Raw genomic sequence first — 19,685 nt, 5'->3', positions numbered from 1 at the left:
TTGCACAACCCGAACGGCATTACCAGATACTCAAAGTGGCCGTCTCGCGTATTGAAGGCTGTTTTCCATTCATCACCGCTCCGAATGCAAATGAGGTTGTAGGCCCCCTTCAGGTCAAGCTTTGAAAATATCTTGGCCCCTTGCAGCCGGTCAAACAGTTCCGAGATTAACGGCAAAGGGTAACTGTCTTTAATCGTGATTTCGTTTAGACCTCGGTAATAGATACATGGACGTAGGGTACTGTCCTTCTTCCCCGCAAAAAAAAAGCCTGCGCTGGCCAGTGACTTTGATGGTCGGATAAAACCCTTCTGGAGATTTTCTTCAATGTATTCCGATATTGCTTTATTCTCAAGAGCTGAGAGAGGGTACACCCTACCCTTTGGTGGCTCAGTGTTGGGCTTCAGTCTTATGGCACAGTCATAGGGCCTATGTGGAGGGAGAACATCAGCCGCTTCTTTGGAGAATACATCCCCGAAGGATGCATATTGGGGCAGCAGTCCTGGCATCACTGGAGTTGTAGGCATGCACATGATAGGCGAGATCTCCTGAAGACACCTCCCATGACATTCTGGGCCCCAGCAGAAGAGATCCAAGGATGCACAGTCAAATTGGGGTTGGTACACTTGCAACCAGGGTAATCCAAGGACGATAGGGTGCATGGCCTTTTCCAGTACAAAGAAGGAGAGTGATTCCGTATGGAGAGCTCCGGTGCAGAGAGTAGCTGGTACAGTCTGGCAAGTTACGTCACCCGGTAAGGGCTCTCCATGAATGGATAACAGTAGTGAATCTTTCAACTTGATGAGGGGAATCTTCAAGTATTCCACTAGACTTCTGAGAATGAAGTTGCCTCCTGCCCCTGAATCCACCAGGGCAAGAGTCTGAACCGTGACTGGTCCATAAGTCAAAGAGACTGGAAGAGACAGCAGAGGAGAGGATGCGGTATGGCCTAAGAACAGTCCTCCTGCAGGACTTAGGCCCGTCCATTTTCCGGATGAATGGAGCATGTACAGACATTATGGCCGGGCTGACCACAGTGCATGCAAAGGCCACATTTCTTCCGAAGTCTTCTTTCTTTAGAGGTCAAATGTCCATGACCAAGTTGCATCGGTTCATCTTTATCAGCAGTAAGAATTACTGGAACCATCCGAGGTATGGATATAGAACTAGCCTGAGTTCCTTCACCTTGTCCCGGAGCCGATGATCAATCCGAGTGGCCAAGGCTACTAAATCGTCCAGTGAGTTAGGTGTTTCACGAGCAGCCAGCTCGTCCTTTAAACGGGTATCCAGGCCTCTGCAAAAGAATGTTTTGAGACATTTGGGGTCCCAGCGGAGTTCTGCCGTAAGAGTTTTGAACTTGATGGCAAATTCAGCCAATGATCTGCTGCCTTGCTTCAATTCCACCAAAGCAGAACCAGCTACAGCAGTTCGAGCAGGGTCATTGAATATGGATTTAAATATGTCCATAAATCCTTCTATATCCTGCAAAATGGGGTCCTTGTGCTCCACAAGGTAGATGCCCAAGACAAGGCCCTACCATCCAGGTATGAAAGGATGTAGGTGGTCTTGGAAAGAGCTGTAGGAAATAAAGATGGCTGTAAGGCAAAATGCATGTAGCACTGATTTAAGAAGCCCCGGGCCTTCTGAAAAGCGGACTGGAGCCGCCAGTGGTACAGCAGTTTTTAAAGTTACCTCCTCTAACTGACCTTCTTGGTTGGAAGCTGTGCCTTGAACCTTCTGTGTGTGTAGCTGATGAAACGCTGAAATAAGTTTCTCCAAGGCGTCTTGCTGCTCCACAATGCGCTGGGCCAGGCCCAGTATGGCCTGCAAGGCATTGAGCTGTGCAGGATCCATGGAGTTAGCAATCTGTTAGTGTTTGAGGTAGTTGTGGGTGGATCCTTGGGTGGGTAGATCCTTGGGCCGGTAGCAGATGACCACGACCCCGGGGGAAGATCCCGAGAGGGACCGCCGATCAGGCTCAGAGTATGGAGACAGACACACACTAGTTCTTTTATTAAACAGTATATTGAACCACCAAAGGTGGCAGTAGTGAGCTGAAGTGCCCGGCTGGGCTGTAGTCCCTCAGATATGGAACAGCGATCCTGGATAACTGAGCTGTAGAGAAACTGAATATAGTGAGTAGACAGGGTATGCAGAGTTCAGGAACAGAACCTTGATGGTAACACTCACACAATAGTTTCTTGGAAGCAGCCCAGGGTCTGGGAGAAGAGGGCCCTCGAGGAGTGAGTACCTGGTTCCAGGGAATGCTCTGAGAGAGGGAAGGTAACTCACTGATGTTGGAGGCAGCGATGACTTCCTGGCAGAAGTGGTATTCAGTAGCAATTCCGGGAATGAGGGCCCTCGAGGAGTACCAGTTCCAGACTGCAATCTGAAAAGCAAAGAGAAATGAGGCCCCCGAGGAGCGGGTACCCCTGGTAAGTTTGTGGAGGCAGAGTAGTTTAGGTAGAGTAACCCGTGTACCATAACCTTTGCTAACTCGATTAGTTAGCGATTTCAGAGACCTTATATATCCGGTGCGGATGACGTCACCTCAGGGGGACGTCCCTGAGGTTCGTGCCACTGCTGGTACATCAGTCGGGGCCGCTCCGCGTGCGCGCCCTTACGGTCCGAGGAAACATGGTGGTGTGCAGCGTCTAGGCAGTCTGGGGACGCCGGAGGAGGATGGCAGGAGGACGCCGCGGTGGCCAAACATCCAACAGGCAAAGAGGGAGTAGCCAAAGCGGTAAGATGGGCGTAGTGGAAACGTCGGGCAGCGACGGTCGCAACACCCTGGTGTCGCTGGTATTAAAGTTGCTTATTAGTTTCAGAAATGGTTTGTCAGATAGTTTTTTCTTCACTATGAGCTGATGCGAGCGAGAGCTGACAGGTAACAATGGCTAAGTGAGCAGGATTCCTATAAGACTATCCAGGAATATAGGGCCGACATTGATTAATTTCAATTTTTTGCCCCGAGCATGTGGGGGTCTCTTCGACTCAAGTGATGGAAGAACGGTCTCATTATAAAACAGCTTGTATTAGGGTTAAGCAGCAGCCTTAATAATTTATTGGACCTTACGTGGAGAGGAACGGCAAACATATTGAGACCGCTAGGGACATTTTCCTCTCCCGATCCAGAATTAAATTAATGATATGGCCCCATTGAGGGCCTCGGATGGTCATCTACAATCCTACAGGCCCCGGATTATTGGGGTGCCTACAAACAAAGGAAACACTGGTAAAACACCCTGATTTATCCAGATTCTCAGGAGTAGGGAGCCTTGGGACGTGCAAGATTCACTTTTGTCATCAGATTACAGGCAACGGAGTTTGTGATCATCGGATTACAGGCAACGGAGTTTGTGGTGAACCAATGATTTAAGCTGCCACATGCAGGAATATCAGACCATCCGATTCTATTTGATTCTGGGGGAAATGGGTAGCTTACTGAATTTTCTGCATGGGCGAAGCAGCCATAGAACACCCTAATGAGTCCGGCTTCGCTTATTCAATCCTAGATCATTTTTTGCGAAAATAAGATCGTTCCTTGCTGAGCTACTGATGCCCTGTATATGCCAAGAAGTAGGCAGGAGACTGATGGATTATTTAGTTGATATGATCCTGAGACACTATTGAGGAGTTGCATTTTGGACTCACTATATCTGAGAGGAGTGTAAGGACTGGACTATTGTTGTTACATATGACTGTTCCCAAACGTTACCAACTAACTTTGCAGGAGAACAAACTTGACAAAGCTCTAGTTGAAGACATACAAAAGATGGGAAAGACGAGAGAAGTGGTGATTATTGGAGATTTTAATCTGCCGGATGTAGACTGGAGAATCCCTTCTGCGGAATCTAACAGTAGTAGAGAGATAGTGGATGCCCTGCAAGGGGCTCTGTTCAAACAAATGGTAATGGAACCCACGAGGGAGGGAGCTATACTCGACTTAGTTCTCACTAATGGAGATAACGTCTCTAATGTCCAGGTGGGTGCCCACCTCAGCACCAGTGATCATCATACAGTATGGTTTCATATCTCAAATAGGATACGGAGAAGTAGCATGAAGACTCAAGTTTTGCAGTTCAAAAACACGGACTTTGATGAAATGAGGAAGTACCTGGAGGAAGAACTGGAAGGCTGGGAGAACGAGAAAGATTTATTTATTTATTTAAAAGCTTTTCTATACCGTCATTAGTAGTCACATCACAACGGTGTACAATATGATTAAGTCTGTTTGACAATCACATATTCAAATACAAAATAAAATAATCTTAAAACTAGACAATACAAAATCACAAAACAATTAAAACTTATTAAACTACTCTAAAAAGTTAAAATAACCATAAAATGAAGCTTAAAACATATTAAAGATGACTCTAACAGTTGCCTAGTGTGGAACAACAGTGGACCAAACTAAAAGGAGCAATTACCAAGGCAACTAATCTATATGTTAGAAAAGTAAAGAAAAGCAAGAGAAAAATGAGACCTATCTGGTTCTCAAAGGAGGTGGCTGACAAAATAAAAGCTAAAAGAACAGCATTCAAGAAATATAAAGAATCCCAAAGAGAAGAGCACAAGGAAGAATATCTAGTGGAACTGAGGGAGATGAAGAAAGTAATCAAGAAGCGAAAATTCACATGGAAGAAAGGATTGCCAAAGAGGTAAAGCAAGGTGACAAAACATTTTTCAGATACATCAATGAAAGGAGAAAAGTCCAAAGTGGTATACTGAAATTGAAAGGTGAAAAGGATCAATGGGTGGAGACAGATGAAGAAATGGCAGAATTATTAAACGAATACTTCAATTCGGTATTCACTAAAGAAGACCCCGGAGAAGGACCGACACTAGTCAACAAAAAACTGGAGGGAAGCAGAATGGATGAAACTCCATTTACGGAAGAGAATGTATGGGAAGAGCTAGGAAAACTGAAGGTGGACAAAGCCATGGGGCCTGATGAGGTTCATCCCAGGATACTGAGGGAGCTCAGAGCTGTGCTGGCAGCTCCGCTGTGTGACCTGTTCACTAGCTCCCTCGAAACAGGAGTGGTACCGAGTGATTGGAGAAGAGCGACGATGGTCCCGCTTCACAAGAGCGGGAGCAGACGAGGCTGGAAACTACAGGCCGGTTAGCCTCACCTCGGTGGTGGGAAAGATATTGGAGTCACTGCTGAAGGAAAGAATTGTGAACTATCTACAAGCAGCAGAATTGATGGACCAGAGGCAGCATGGTTTCACCAAGGGAAGGTCCTGTCAGACAAATCTGATTGACTTTTTTGATTGGGTGACTAAGTAATTGGATCAAGGAAGAGCACTCAATGTCATCTGCTTGGATTTTAGCAAAGCTTTTGATATGGGCCCGTACAGGAGGCTGGTGAATAAAATGAGAAGCTTAGGAGTGAGTGCCAAGATGGTGGCCTGGATTGCAAACTGGTTGATGGACAGAAGACAATGTGTGACAGTAAATGGAACTTACTCTGAAGAGAGAGCGGTGTTAAGTGGAGTGCCACAAAGATAGGTGTTGGGACCAGTCCTGTTCAATATCTTTGTGAGCGACATTGCAGACGGGATAGAAGGTAAAGGTTGTCTTTTTGCGGATGACACTAAGATCTGCAACAGAGTGGACATGCTGGAAGGAGTGGAGAGTATGAGACGGGATTTAAGAAAGCTGGAAGAGTAGTCGAAGATATGGCAGCTGAGATTCAATGCCAAGAAGTGCAGAGTCATGCATATGGGGTGTAGAAATCCGAAATAACAGTATTCAATGGGGGGGGGGGGGGGAGGGCTGGTGTGCACGGAGCAGGAGAGAGACCTTGGGGTGATAGTGTCTAACGATCTGAAGACGGCGAAAAAATGTGACTAGGCAATAGCTAAAGCAAGAAGGATGCTGGGCTGCATAGAGAGAGGAATATTGAGCAAGAAAAGGGAAGTGTACAGGTCCTTGGTGAGGTCCTTGGTGAGGCCTCACCTAGAGCAGCGGTTCTCAACCGGTGTGTCGCGACACCCAAGTGTGTCGCCAAGCACCCGCTGCTCTTTCTTCCCTGCTGCCGTTGCCGCCGGGCTATCAGCACGTTGAAGCCCAGCGGAACGGCAGCGGTGCAAAAAAAAAAAAAAGCTGTGGCATCCGTGGCTGCCCTTTTCTTCTTCCCGCGCCTGCCCCCCCCCCGTGATCCGGAACAGGAAGTGATACGCGGTGCGCAGGAAGAAGAAAGAGCCGTGCCGCGTGATAAAGTAGCAGCGGCCGCTGCAGCATCGGCCCCCCGAGCAATTGAAGCAGCCGGTAATCGGGAAAGGAGACAACAGCAGGAGCCTCCCGCGGCCGATGGGATTCTTCTTTCTTGGCCTGCGGGGGTTGGAGGAGGCTGCGGCAGCTACCATTTGTGCTCGGGGAGGGGCGGGGAAGAGGAAGTGAGTGAGAGAGAGAAGCAGCCAGCCTGTGTGTGATTGAGAGCATGTGTGTGAGTGAGAGAAACTGGTCAGAGAGCTGATGTATGTGTATATGTGAGAGACAATGAAAGTGACTGCTCAAGGAGATGACTGATGTGTATGTGAAAGTGTGAGACATTAGTCAGGGAGGTGACTGATGTGTGTGTGTGAGAGAGAGAAAAAGCATTGAAGTGAGAAATCTGGGTATGTGAGAAAGCATGGGCGTAAGAAGCCTTGGGGGGGGGGGGGGGTGTGTGAAAGAAAACATGGGAGTGAGAAGCCTGTGTGTGTGTGTGTGTGTGTGTGTGCATGCATGAGAGAGAGACTGGTGTGTGTGAATATGAGAGAAAGAATGTGATTCAGGGAATGAGAAGCCTGTGCAGTGGAGAGCGAGCATGGAAATGAGAGAGAGAGACTGGTGTGTGTGTGTAACAGAGAGAAAGTGATTATGGGAATGAGAAGCCTGTGCATGTGAAGAGAGTGAGCATGGGAGTGAGAAACCTGGGTGTGTGTGAGACACAGCATGTGAGGGAGAAGCCTGCATATCTGAAAGAGAACATGGAGTGGGAAGCCTGTGTGTGTATGCATGAGAGAGATCAGGTGACTGGTGTGTGTGTGTGTGTGAGAAAGAAAGCGATTATGGGAATGAGAAGCCTGTGCATGTGAAGAGTGAGCATCGGCGTGAGAAACCTGGGTGTGTGTGAGACACAGCATGGGAGTGAGAAGCCTGTATATCTGAAAGAGAACATGGAGTGGGAAGCCTCTGTGTGTGTGTGTGTGTGTGTGTGTGTGTGTGTGAGAGAGAGAGAGAGAAAGTGATTATGGGAATGAGAAACCTGTGCATGTGAAGAGTGAGCATGGGAGTGAGAAACCTGGGGGTGTGTGAGACACAGCATGGGAGTGAGAAGCCTGTATATCTGAAAGAACATGGGAGTGGGAAGCCTGTGTGTGTGTATGCATGAGAGAGATCAGGTGACTGGTGTGTGTTTGTGTGTGTGTGTGAGAGAGAAAGAAAGTGATTATGGGAATGAGAAGCCTGTGCATGTGGAGAGAACAAGCATGGGAGTGAGAGACTGGTGAGTGTGTGTGAGACAGAGAAAGTGATTATGAGAGTGAGAAGCCCGTGTATGTAAGTAGAACACGGGAGTGGGAAGCCTGTGTGTGTGTATGGCATGAGAGAAACTGTTCAGGAAGGTGACTGGTGGGTGTTTCAAAGACTGTTTGGGAGATGATTGGTGTGTGAGAGACAGAAACTGGTCATGGGGGCATGACTGGTATGGTGTGTGTGTGAGAGACATGGGCACTAAGGAAGAGGTCCATGAGTATAGAGCTTAGCCTCTACTGCTGCTTCTGCTCTGTGCTACGGCCTGCATGGAAGAGGAGTAGGAGAGCTGCTAGAGGGGGTAAGTAAAGGTGGCTTTTTAAGTTTATTTTTCTTGATTGACTGCCATTTTAATTATTTAATATTATGTGATGTGTCTGCTTTTTTTGAAATATTTTATTAGTGTTTGGAGAATTTTGAATAGTTTTTATGAGTTTTTAATTGATGGATGTTATTCTGTTCATAGCTGTTTTGAAACATTTATTCTGCTTATTAGTATAGTGTTACAATTATTTCTGTTTGGGGATCTATAGCTGCTTGTTAGTTCTGTTTTCCTAATAAGAGGTGTATTGGTGTTTAGGGTCTGATGTAATATTTGTAGTGTTGCCTTTTCATAGATAGGGTTGCTCCTGTTTGAGTGTATTCCATAATACAGGTGTAACTGTATGCAATTAGTTTATGTGCATTACTACAGATCCTGGGAGTATGTTAGGTCGGTTCTGTGTCTGTTACCGAGATGAGATATTTTACTAGCATGTAAGAGTTTTATCAGTCTTATTTGTTGTGTTTTCTCAAGAGGACATGCATTGGTGGTAAACTGCTGTCTTTTCATAAGTAGGGCTATTGAGCCTGGAAGTAGAAGGAGTTTGAGTTGCTGTTACTGAGATGACACCAGAACCAGAATATCTTTTTTGTAGGGTGAGTTGTATGGGGAATGTCATAATTCTGCTTTACATCCATTATTGTGGGTCAGGGGGGTTCCCATGGATGCAAACTGTACTTTTACATCTAGCCCCGTGACGATCATGGGTCAGTGTGTCACGCATGTGAGAACCAACTGTCAGGTGTGTCCCGACAGAAAAAAGGTTGAGAACCACTGACCTAGAGTACTGTGCTCAGTTCTGGAGACCGTATCTCAGAAGGGAAAGAGACAGGATGGAAGCGGTCCAGAGAAGGGCGACCAAAAAGATGGAGGGTCTTCATCGAATGACTTACGAAGAGAGATTGAAGAATCTAAATATGTACACCCTGGAGGAAAGGAGGAGCAGAGATGATATGATACAGACTTTCAGATACTTGAAAGGTTTTAATGATCTAAAGACAATGACAAACCTTTTCCATTGGAATAAAATCAGCAGAATCAGGGGTCACGATTTGAAACTCCAGGGAGGAAGACTCAGAACCAATATCAGGAAGTATTTCTTCACGGAGAGGGTGGTGGATGCCTGGAATGCCCTTCTGGAGGAAGTGGTGAAGACCAAAACTATGAAGGACTTCAAAGTGGCGTGGGATAAATACTGTGGATCCATAAAGTCTAAAGGATGTGAATGAAGAGAGGAGGTATGGGGGTAGTTTGCGGGAATCACGGCTACTACCTGGAGATTAATACCCTTATTCAATAAACATACTCACTGTCAATGCAACTCCAGCATTGCTCTATGCTTCAACGGCAAGAGGAAATGTGGAAAAAAAAGGATTTGCGGCGGTTACTACCCCAAACTAAATAAGTCTGATACTTCATTTCAATGCATATCCAGCATTAAGGATATGAATCGGGCTTCGGACGACTGAAAATATTGTCGATATTTTCAAAATCGTCAGAAATCGGGGGCTCCCCCAAAACGATAGGAAAACCCCACGATATTGATCGTGGGGGTTCTCTTATTGTTTTGGGGGAGGACAGGAAAAACTGGCGCAGCCGATAAACAAAACCGTGATCGGGCCGGACGAAAAAAAAAAACGCGATGTGAATCGGAACCGGAATCCGAGCCAATTCCTGTTCCGATTCACATCTCTATCCCAGCATAGCTCTCTCCTTCAACGGCAGGGGGGAAAGAGGAAAAGAGGATTTATATTCAGGCAACAACCAATAAGGAATGAATTACATAGTCTGGGCAAACAAATAATTATCAGGCCGATACAGTAAAGCGCGGCCGCAGTTACCCTGTTTCTAACCCGCTTTGTACGCACAATTTGTACGCGTATGTCTAACCCGCGATTCAGTAGCCGGTTTTACGTGTCCTTACCGCTTCTTGAAATCGACGCGTATCCCTTTCCGCCCGCGGCATGTTTATGATATGTTAATGATCGGATTAGCTATTAGGGATGTGAATCGTTTTGAACGATTAAAATTATCGTCAGATAATTTTAAAATCGTCCAAAATCGTTAGAGTGCACGATACAATACAAATGCCCCCGATTTATCGTCAGGGGCATTTGTATTGTATCGTTAAATAGGGCGCGGGAAAACCTGCACACCAAAAAACCCCTAAAACCCACCCCTAACCTTTAAAACAAATCCCCCACCCTCCCGAACCCCCCCAAAATGTTTTAAATAACCTGGGGTCCACTATGTCATACAACGGTCGCCCGTATGACATAGTGAGGGCAAAGGTAGAGCCGGCGCCATTTTGAAGATTGGCAATTCGGCCCGCGTGCAGGAGGTCGCTCCTGGACCCCCGCTGGACTTTTGGCAAGTCTTGTGGGGGTCAGGAGGCCCCCCCAAGCTGGCCAAAATTCCCTGGGGGTCCAGCGGGGGTCCGGGGGTGATCTCCTGCACACATGACGTCGGGAGCCAGGAACCAAAATGGCGCCGGCGCTACCTTTGCCCTGTCACATGATAAGGGCAAAGGGCCACCGGCGCCATTTCTCAACGCAGCTGTGGCCAGAGAGAGCTGGAGATCGCGCTGTGACCCCCCCACTGGACCCCAGGTAATTTAAAACATTTTGGGGGGGTTTGGGAGGGTGGGGGATTTATTTTAAAGGTTCGGGGTGGGTTTTAGGGTTTTTTTGGTGTGCCGGTTTTCCCGCCCTCCCCCGATTTACGATTTTTAACGATTTAAAAAAAAAAAAAAACACACACGACGATCAGATTTTCCTCCCCCCCAGCCAAAATCGATCGTTAAGACGATTGATCACATGATTCACACCCCTATTAGCTATCCCCTCCGATACAGTAACGTGTGCCCAGATTATCGCCTTTTTAACCAGCTATTTTTCCACGTCTTTAACCTGCAAATTTACCGCCCACCCTGACCCTGGCGTTAGTGTGGTGTTCAGTCAGCTTCCCGCTGCCTTGAGCTGTATCTTCGCCCTCCCTGGATCCTTCCTTCAACCTTCTCTGCAGGCGACAACGCCCCCCCCTGCGAGGAGAGGGGAGCTGGAGACCCTGAAAGCCTTCCCTTCTCCTCCCCAAGCGTGGTGGAGCAGTTTAGCAGGGAGGTCGCAGGGTCTGTTCATCGACCTTCCCGAGCGCTCAAGGCAGCGGGAGGTCACGGCGTCCGTTCATGTGAAAATACTTAAACCCTGTCCTAAGTGCCTGGCCAGATCCATACAGGAAACCCTATTATTTACTATCTATATTTAAAGTATTTATGCTACTCACCCTCTAGTTCTTTGGAGGGCCACAGGGAGTCCTAGTTGTTGCTGTTCAAGGCTCAAGGCAGCGGGAGGTTGTGGCGTCCGTTCATGGACCTCCCGCTGCCTTGAGCACCTGGCTGGGTGCATAAGCGGCTTGAGCGCCTGGCTGGGCGCATAAGCAGCTTGGGCGCCCAGCCAGGCGCTCAAGGCAGCGGGAGGTCACGGCGTCCGTTCATGGACAGATTCCTGGGAGAGGGAGAGACGAGACGAAGCTAGAGTGTCTCCTTGAACCAGCGAGAAGAGCCGCGACCTCCCACTGCCTTGAGTGCCCGGCCTTCCCGCTGCCTTGAGCACCCTCAGTCAATCCCGTCTCTGCGTCATCGTCGTCCTGTTTGTTCTGAAGGTGGAAAGCAGGGCACGCAAGATTAGACTTGGCATTTTCACGCCACGCCATGAACGGATGCCGCGGCCTTCCCGCTGCCTTGAGCGCCTGGTTGGGCGCCCAAGCCGCTTGGGCACCCAGCCAGGCGCTCAAGGCAGCGGGAAGGTCCATGAACGGATGCCGCGACCTCCCGCTGCCTTGAGCCCGGCCTTCCCGCTGCCTTGACCCTTGAGCAGCAACAACTAGGACTCCCTGTGGCCCTCCAAATAACTAGAGGGTGAGTAGCATAAATACTTTAAATATAGATAGTAAATAATAGGGTTTCCTGTATGGGCTTTCCCACTGCCTTGAGCGCCCGGCTTGACGCCCAAGCCGGACATCCGAGGTCGCGGCTTGGTCGTCCAGCCTGGCGCTCAAGGCAGCAGGGTCTGTAGAAAAGAACTTACCTGGTGGAATGACATTTGAAATGACAGGTACCGGCGCACCCAGGATACTGTATAGGTGCTGTATACCGCTCTATACAGTAAGATGGATTACGCACTCCTACCGCTTCATGGATGCACTTTGGACGCCGCTTGCATTTGTGGCTCATTTGAATACTGTATCGAGCGGTATGTGAACCAAACTGTGCGTGCGACAAATGAGGGTGCGCCCGGCACTGCCGCACTCTTTCTTACGCGTCCTTACTGTATCGGCCTGTATGGGAGTAGCTTGCTTGTTATGGCGGTTACTACCCTGAATCAATTAAGCCTGATACTTCACTGGGAATACATATCCAGCGCAATGCACTGCTTCAACAGCAGGGGGAATAAAGAAAAAAGGAATTATATTCAGGCAACAACAAGGACTGAATGGCACAGGCTGGGTAAACAAATAAGCAAGTTACTCCCAAGCTTATTGCAGCAGTTGCTACCCCTGACCAATTGAGCTGGATGCTTCGCTTGGATGCAGCTCCAGCGCTGCTCTCTACATCGATGGCGGGGGTGTAGGGAAACTGGAACCATGGGATTGCTGATGGGGGCCAAGAGTAACAGATAGGTATGAGGAAAAAAATGTGTGAAAGCTTGCTGTGCAGACTGGATGGGCTGTTTGGTCTTCTTCTGCCGTCGTTTCATTTCATTTCTATAGTTCTTTACACTGTCAGTGAAGACTGCATATATCTGCCGCTAGCTAGAGAGGAGTTTGGCCCTTGCACATAACTCATGTGATTTCACTACCTCAAACTATGAGGATTTGGTTCTGGTTAATAAGGGTTGGGGATTCTAAGAGAAGGGAAAGTAGAGGGGAGGGGGGCTAAAAGAAGATGGGAGGGGGAAATAAGCAAGGGACAGGTAGGGAAATTAGGGGAAGAGGGGGAAGTAATAAGGGGTTATAGGGTTTTTCTTCTCTTGGTCTAAGTGTGGTTTCTGATTCTCTCTTTACTTCTTATCTATCGCCTCCAGAATGTACGATTGCATGCTTTGTTTTGAGAACTATTGTGGGCAACGTGCTTATCCTGTGTCCGAATGACATTTGGAGAGTGGAGATGGTGCACATTGTTATAACCCATATTATGGGAGTGAGGTTAGGCTGGGAGCCTCATTCCTTACGGTAAATCTAGTCGCACACTTGAGTATCCTATTCCTTCTCAGATATGGCTAATTTAATAACTTGGAATGTAAATGGATTAGGATCTCCAGTTAAACGGAAAAACATATTGTCTCATCTTAAGAAATTACAACCGGGTACAGTGGGACTTCAGGAAACTCATCTCACTACATTAGAGAGTGCAAAGCTGAAGCGAGATTGGGTAGGCCTATGTGAGTATTCTGCAGCTAAGGGTTGAAAAGCTGGGGTGGCCATACTTGTTAATAAATCTACCTCCTTTAAAAAAATTAATAGTGTAGTAGATCCTGATGGCCGTTACATTTTCCTGACCGGGGAGTGGAATGGGGCCCCAGTTACTTTATGCAGTCTGTATATGCCCCTAATGATTATTCTCATATGTTTTTTGTCAACCTGTGTAATATATTATTCTGTAATTTGCATGGAACACTTTATCTTATGGGAGACTTCAACTGTGTCCATGATCCTTCCCTTGATAAGAAACCAGCGGTCCATGGTAGGAGAGGGGAAAGAGACTGGGGCATTCGTTTTGTTTGCAAATATTTGGGATTGGTGGACATCTGGCGATCCCTTCACCCAGAAGAACGTGACTATACCCATATCTCCCGTTCACACTCATCCTTATCTAGAATTGATTATATTCTTTTTTTTTATTATTTTATGTTTATAAATTTTACATATCTTAAGATACAATACACAAATGTTATACAGAATATTCAAATAGCAATTGTAACATCCGCAGTTTGTATTAACATTCAATGTATTTTATCTAGTGTTAAAAGTGGACAATGCGAATCTAAAGCTAGAAGTCTCACACAAGGAGTACCCCAAGGATCTGCACTTTCATCAACGCTGTTTAATATTTATCTAACTCCACTATGCCGCCTTCTATCAAAACTGGGTTTCCAACACTTTATTTACGCAGATGATGTGCAGATTCTCATACCTATAAAAAAACTCTCTTTCAAATGCTCTGAACACTTGGAATGCAGCCCTCACTGAACTAAAAAAACTTCTCACCGACAACTTTCTAGCTATCAATACTAACAAGACTGAACTTCTCTTCATATCACCTGCAAACAACTCCACACTGAACACAACAGTCCTATCCCAAGGCTACCCTCCGGCTGCACAGCAAGTCCGCAGCCTTGGCGTTATCTTAGACAACAATTTTACCTTTAAAAAATTAATCGCTGACACTGTTAAAAATGGATTTTGGAAGCTTAACACACTAAAGCGTATCAGACCACTATTACACCCATACGACTTCCGCACAGTACTACAAGCTACAATTCTATCAAAACTTGACTACTGCAACGCTTTGCTATTAGATCTACCAAAAAACACGTTGCAACCATTACAAATGCTTCAAAATGCAGCAGCATGCATCATCAACAACACACACCGTCATGATCACATCACTCCAGTACTTCAATCACTTCATTGGCTACCTGTAGCATCCAGGATCATTTACAAATCGATTACTCTGATTCATAAGACCATCTATAACCAAAACATGCAATGGTTTCCTGAGCACCTGTATCTCGAAAAAACAAACTGTCCAATCAGATCCCAACATCAGGCCAGACTACCGATCCCTTCTCCTAAACTAACCAAACTTACATCCACAAAAAAACGTTCTTTCAGCATGGCAGGAACCAAAATATGGAACAGTATGCCCGCTGATCTGCGCCAAGAACCCTGCCACTGAAAATTTAAACAGAACCTAAAAACATGGCTGTTTAGAAAAGCCTTTCTTTGAAGGATGGGAATCATGCAATTACATACTTCGCTTCTCAACCTACTCCTGATTCCTCTATTCTACCTTGCCTTTCCCTTTCCCACTGACTCCACTTCATCCCTTACTGACTCCCTTCCCCCCCACTATGATTCCGCCTCTCCCTTACCCTCTTTTCCTTACAAATAATTCCCTTTTGTTAATATTGTTACACATATGTATTTGATATGTATACTCCTAGTTTTCTGTTAATTTTAGCACAATGCTTTTTCCACTTACGTTCATTGTAAAGCCTTTGGCTGAATTACTGTTAGCTGTAAACCGAGGCAATGTGCATTACGTGCCGCGGTGTATAAAAAACTACAAATAAATAAATAAAATAAAATAAATGAATAAAATAAATCTAAGAACTGCAATCATAAGATAATTGAGATTTTGCAGAAAAGAAACAAAGAGCAGTCATACACTTTGCAATATAATAATTATGCAACTTGGGCCGGATTTTAAAAGCCCTGCGCGCGCAAATCCAGCCAGATTTATGCGCACAGGGCACTCGTGCACCGGCGCGCCTAGCCCCAGGATGTGCGTAAGTCCCGGGGCTTTGTAAAAGGGGCGGGAGGAGGCGTGTCTGGGGGCGTGTCTGGGGTCAGGGGCGGTTCGGGGCGGGACCGGGGGCATGGCGCCGGCCCGGGGGCGTGGTCGAGGCCTCCGGACCAGCCCCCAGGTCGGGTGATGGCGCACCAGCAGTCCGCTGGCATTCGCAAATTTACGCCTGCTTTCAGCAGGCGTAAATCTACCAACAAAAGTAGGGGGGGGGTTTTGATAGGGCCGGGGGGATGGGTTAGGTAGGGGAAGGTGCGGGGGGTGGAAAGAAAGTTCCCTCCGAGGCCGCTCCGATTTCGGAGCGGCCTCAGAAGGAACAGGCAGCGTGCGCCGGGCTCGGCGCGTGCAAATTGCACAAATGTGCACCCCCTTGCACGCGCCGACCCCGGATTTTATAAGATACGCGCGGCTACGTGCGTATCTTATAAAATCCAGCATACTTTTGTTCGCGCCTGGTGCACGAACAAAAGTACGCGCTCGCCCAAATTTATAAAATCTACCCCCTTGTGTCTTTCCCTGACTAGCTAGTTTCTACCAGCTACTAAATCAATGGGGAATCTAGGAGTGAGAATTCAAATAAGGACGCAGTTGTTCCGGTTGACTAACTACATATTTTGCATCCTGAAATATAATAATACATCGACAGGGAAACCTTAAAAGAAATTTAGCCCCTCTTTGTAGTACCTCTGTTCTCATCTGTAAAAACTCCTTCCTTCTAATTTGTGTATCACAGGCAATATCGGGAAATATCCTGACTGTTCTGACCGTAGAAATTGATATTTTGATATCTAAAATACGATCTAAGAACTTGATCTCTCTCCAATACAAATGAAAAGTGTACTATAAGATTAGCACGTGTACTAATTTATTTATTTATTATTTTTATATACCGACATTCGATCTCAATCGAGATATCACATCGGTTTACATTCAGGTACTGTAGGTATTTCTCTATCCCCAAAGGGCTTACAATCTAAGTTTTGTACCTGAGGCAATGGAGGATAATATTACTAGGGGTGTGAATCGTGTGATCGATCGTCTTAACGATCGATTTTGGCTGTGGGGGGGAGGGAAATCTTATCGTCGTGATTTTTTTTTTTAAATCGTTAAAAATTGTAAATCGGGGGAGGGCAGGAAAACCGGCACACCAAAAAAACCCCTAAAACCCACCCCGAACCTTTAAAACAAATCCCCCACCCTCCCGAACCCCCCCCCAAATGTTTTAAATTACCTGGGGTCCAGTGGGGGGGTCCCGACGCGATCTCCCTCTCTCTGGCCACGACTGCGTTGAGAGAAATGGCGCCAGTGGCCCTTTGCCCTTATCATGTGACAGGGCAAAGGTAGCGCCGGCGCCATTTTGGTTCCTGGTTCCCGACGTCAAGCGTGCAGGAGATCACCCCGGACCCCCGCTGGACCCCCAGGGACTTTTGGCCAGCTTGGGGGGGCCTCCTGATCCCCACAAGACTTGCCAAAATTCCAGCGGGGGTCCGGGAGCGACCTCCTGCGTGCGGGCCATATTGCCAATCTTCAAAATGGCGCCGGCGCTACCTTTGCCCTCACTATGTCATACGGGCGACTAGGGGTAAAGGGGAATATTGGGAGAACTTGGAAAAAATGTTCAATTCATATGTTCAATTCATATGTTGTCAATTTTTTGTTTTATGTTGATGTATTGAACTTCATAAATAAAAATAAAAAAATAAAAATAAAAAAAAGTGACTTCATCTCTTCCTTTGCAGGCAGGGATCCTGCCATAAACGGTCCCCTCTGCGGAGATCTGCAGCGCCTCCCCTGGCATGGAGCTTGTGTTTCACAGCAGGTGTGCTCCTGTACTAGGAGGCATTATCCTTACAGGTAAGAGGCAGAGAGGCCTAGACAGAGAAGCTGAGATGACCTGATGGTCAGCAGATGGCTTATGGAAATGTCATAGCTCGACCTCCACTTGCTGTATGAAAGAGAGAATTCCCCTAACTCTAAGGGTGCAGTGAGCTCAGTGATGGTTCTGTACTCTGGGAGTGCTCTTTGTGTACTCTGGGAGTACATATCTGCTGACAATAGGACAAAAAAAAAATCAGGCTTCTGCTGACAGTACTCTCTCCACTTTTTCCTACATATTTCAGGCTCCTCTGTTTCTTCTGTGCCTTGCCAGAGTGTAAACCAAATATTTTGGTTAATTAGCTCAGAACAGATTGGCGTAAATACCCTTCTTTGAGTTCACACCTAATTCTAGAAATCCTGAAACAACAGCACCTTGTGGTTCTTGAAGGTGATTTCTTTCTGTTTCCAACATGCTATAAATACCATATATTTTTTAGCATAATTTGGAAAACATGCTAGTACCACTCTCGCCTGTGACCAGGTTGATGACTTTGGGCTACTCAGTGCGTCAGCTCTAACTTTAGATTCCCCACCAGTTCATCCAGATGTAACACTTGCAGAAGCCAGGTTTGCAATGTCTCCACCAACGCATCCTCTCCCACACTGTCCGGCAATCCAACAAAACACAGATGATTCCATCGCATTCTATTTTCTAGATCATTGATTTTACCTTCATTCTTCACTGCCATTTTCTCTAGAGCTATTATTGTCTGACCAGTGCCAGGAATGAATCTTTCATTACAGAAATCCTAGCTTCTGCGTCATCTAGCCTTTTCCCGAATTCCGCAGTCATGCTTTTTAAATCAGTAATATTTGAGTTAATAGTGTCCAACTTACACTCAAATGCCATGACTGCCTCCATAGTCGGTGTAGCACTAATGCTTTCATTTAGCGCTTTCAGGCCCAAGCCTTCTCATCCGTCAGCCATTTTGGCATTGGAGGTTTTTCTTTTTCCTATTTTTTTTTTTATTCTGGTTGTCATATCAGTGTTGTTCTTAACAACAACTCTGTCCATGTACCAAACCGATATCGAATTTCACCAGCACAACCGCCAAAGAGCAAAGTATAAATCAGGTGCGTGTATAAAGTATAAAGGGGTGGCATCTGGAACTCCAAGTAAACATAGCTCACCGCTCTCACCGCATCACGTGGCTCCTCCTGATTGATGTGTTTAATAGCCCATACTAGACCCTGTCTTCTTTAAATGTGTCTAACCCCTCTCTGAGACCTGTTATAACATTTGCCTCCACCGCATCCTGTGGCAATTAGTTCCCAAGTTAATTCTGAGCTGAGTGAAGATGTGTTTCCTTCTTCTTGTTTTAAACCTGCCACCTGAATGCCAGCAGATGCCCCTAATTCTTGAAGTGTGGGACTGAGGGCTTAGAAGGCTAATATCTAGAGACACTCCGATTTTCCTGAATGGAAACTGTTGTAAAAGGGACAATTTAGGAGATAATGAGGTGGTCAGAAAAAAAAAAGATATTCAGGGCATGCAGATGGAGACATCACTACTCTTTGTTATGGCCTCTGCTTCCTCATAGACCAGTCCACAAAGGGTGATTCACCCTATTTGCCTTCCAGAGTCCTGCTTCAAGCTGGAATAGCTGCAAACCCAGCGAGATGCTGCAACTCAGCAGCTTCTATTACAATGGGACAGATTTTGTCATATTTTATTTCTCCCCTCATGTCAAAAATACAAAACTAACCCAGAACAAACCATAATAACTTGCCATCAGAAAGATATCTGGAAAAACAAACTGCCTTTTTATCATGCCCAAGTTGCCTTTAAAGGAACAGTACCACTTTTTGTGCCATTTTATTAATGTGATCTGGGAGTTAATTATTAGGATCATTATACGCTCTTCCCTAGATAGTTCCTTTAACACTTCTCTTTTTAAAGACTGAGTGTAATTGCATCCCTTTAACTGAACCAGCAAATCAGTGGTCTTCATAATTTTTTCAGTGGGGGCCACTTTGGATCTGGTGGGGCGGAAGCAGAGTAGAGTTGGGGAGTCAAGTCCTCCTCTAATGTCCTTCAGCCAGCACAGTGTGTATGTATGTAGGAGGGTCTCTCTTTTGGACGATGTTTACTGTGCTTCGGAGCATAAGAAACCAGGGATATTAGTCCAACAAGACCTGCATCCGCTTTTGTTGCGTTGGTTATAAGAGTATGAGACTGGAGGAACCGTATTACAGTGGTGCACCTCCTTAGCCAATAGAAAATAGACGGTCTATAGTTATGGGGAAACTTCGGGTTGGTACAGTGTTCTGGTAGGGGTACCGCAGGGCCTGTTTTGTCCCCGATGTTATTTAATATGTATTGGAGCCCGCTGGGGAATTCTTATCTGTAAATGTTATGCAGATGAAGTGCAATTTTTT

The 19,685-nt window shown here is 46.3% G+C and overlaps 1 protein-coding gene across 2 annotated transcripts in view; it reads left to right on the top strand.

The window, feature by feature from the left end:
* LOC115075976 overlaps positions 1-19,685 on the top strand; it is a 38,987-nt gene that overhangs the window by 6,590 nt on the left and 12,712 nt on the right. For both annotated transcript variants that reach the window (XM_029576987.1, XM_029576986.1), the window contains exon 2: positions 17,168-17,282. In XM_029576987.1, coding sequence (XP_029432847.1) covers positions 17,225-17,282 — 58 coding nt within the window. In that variant the 5' untranslated portion in view covers positions 17,168-17,224. The remainder of the gene's footprint in view (positions 1-17,167; positions 17,283-19,685) is intronic.

This window comes from Rhinatrema bivittatum, chromosome 14 (assembly GCF_901001135.1).
Source record: "Rhinatrema bivittatum chromosome 14, aRhiBiv1.1, whole genome shotgun sequence".
NCBI lineage: Eukaryota > Metazoa > Chordata > Amphibia > Gymnophiona > Rhinatrematidae > Rhinatrema > Rhinatrema bivittatum.
This window is presented reverse-complemented; position numbering and strand designations above follow the sequence as displayed.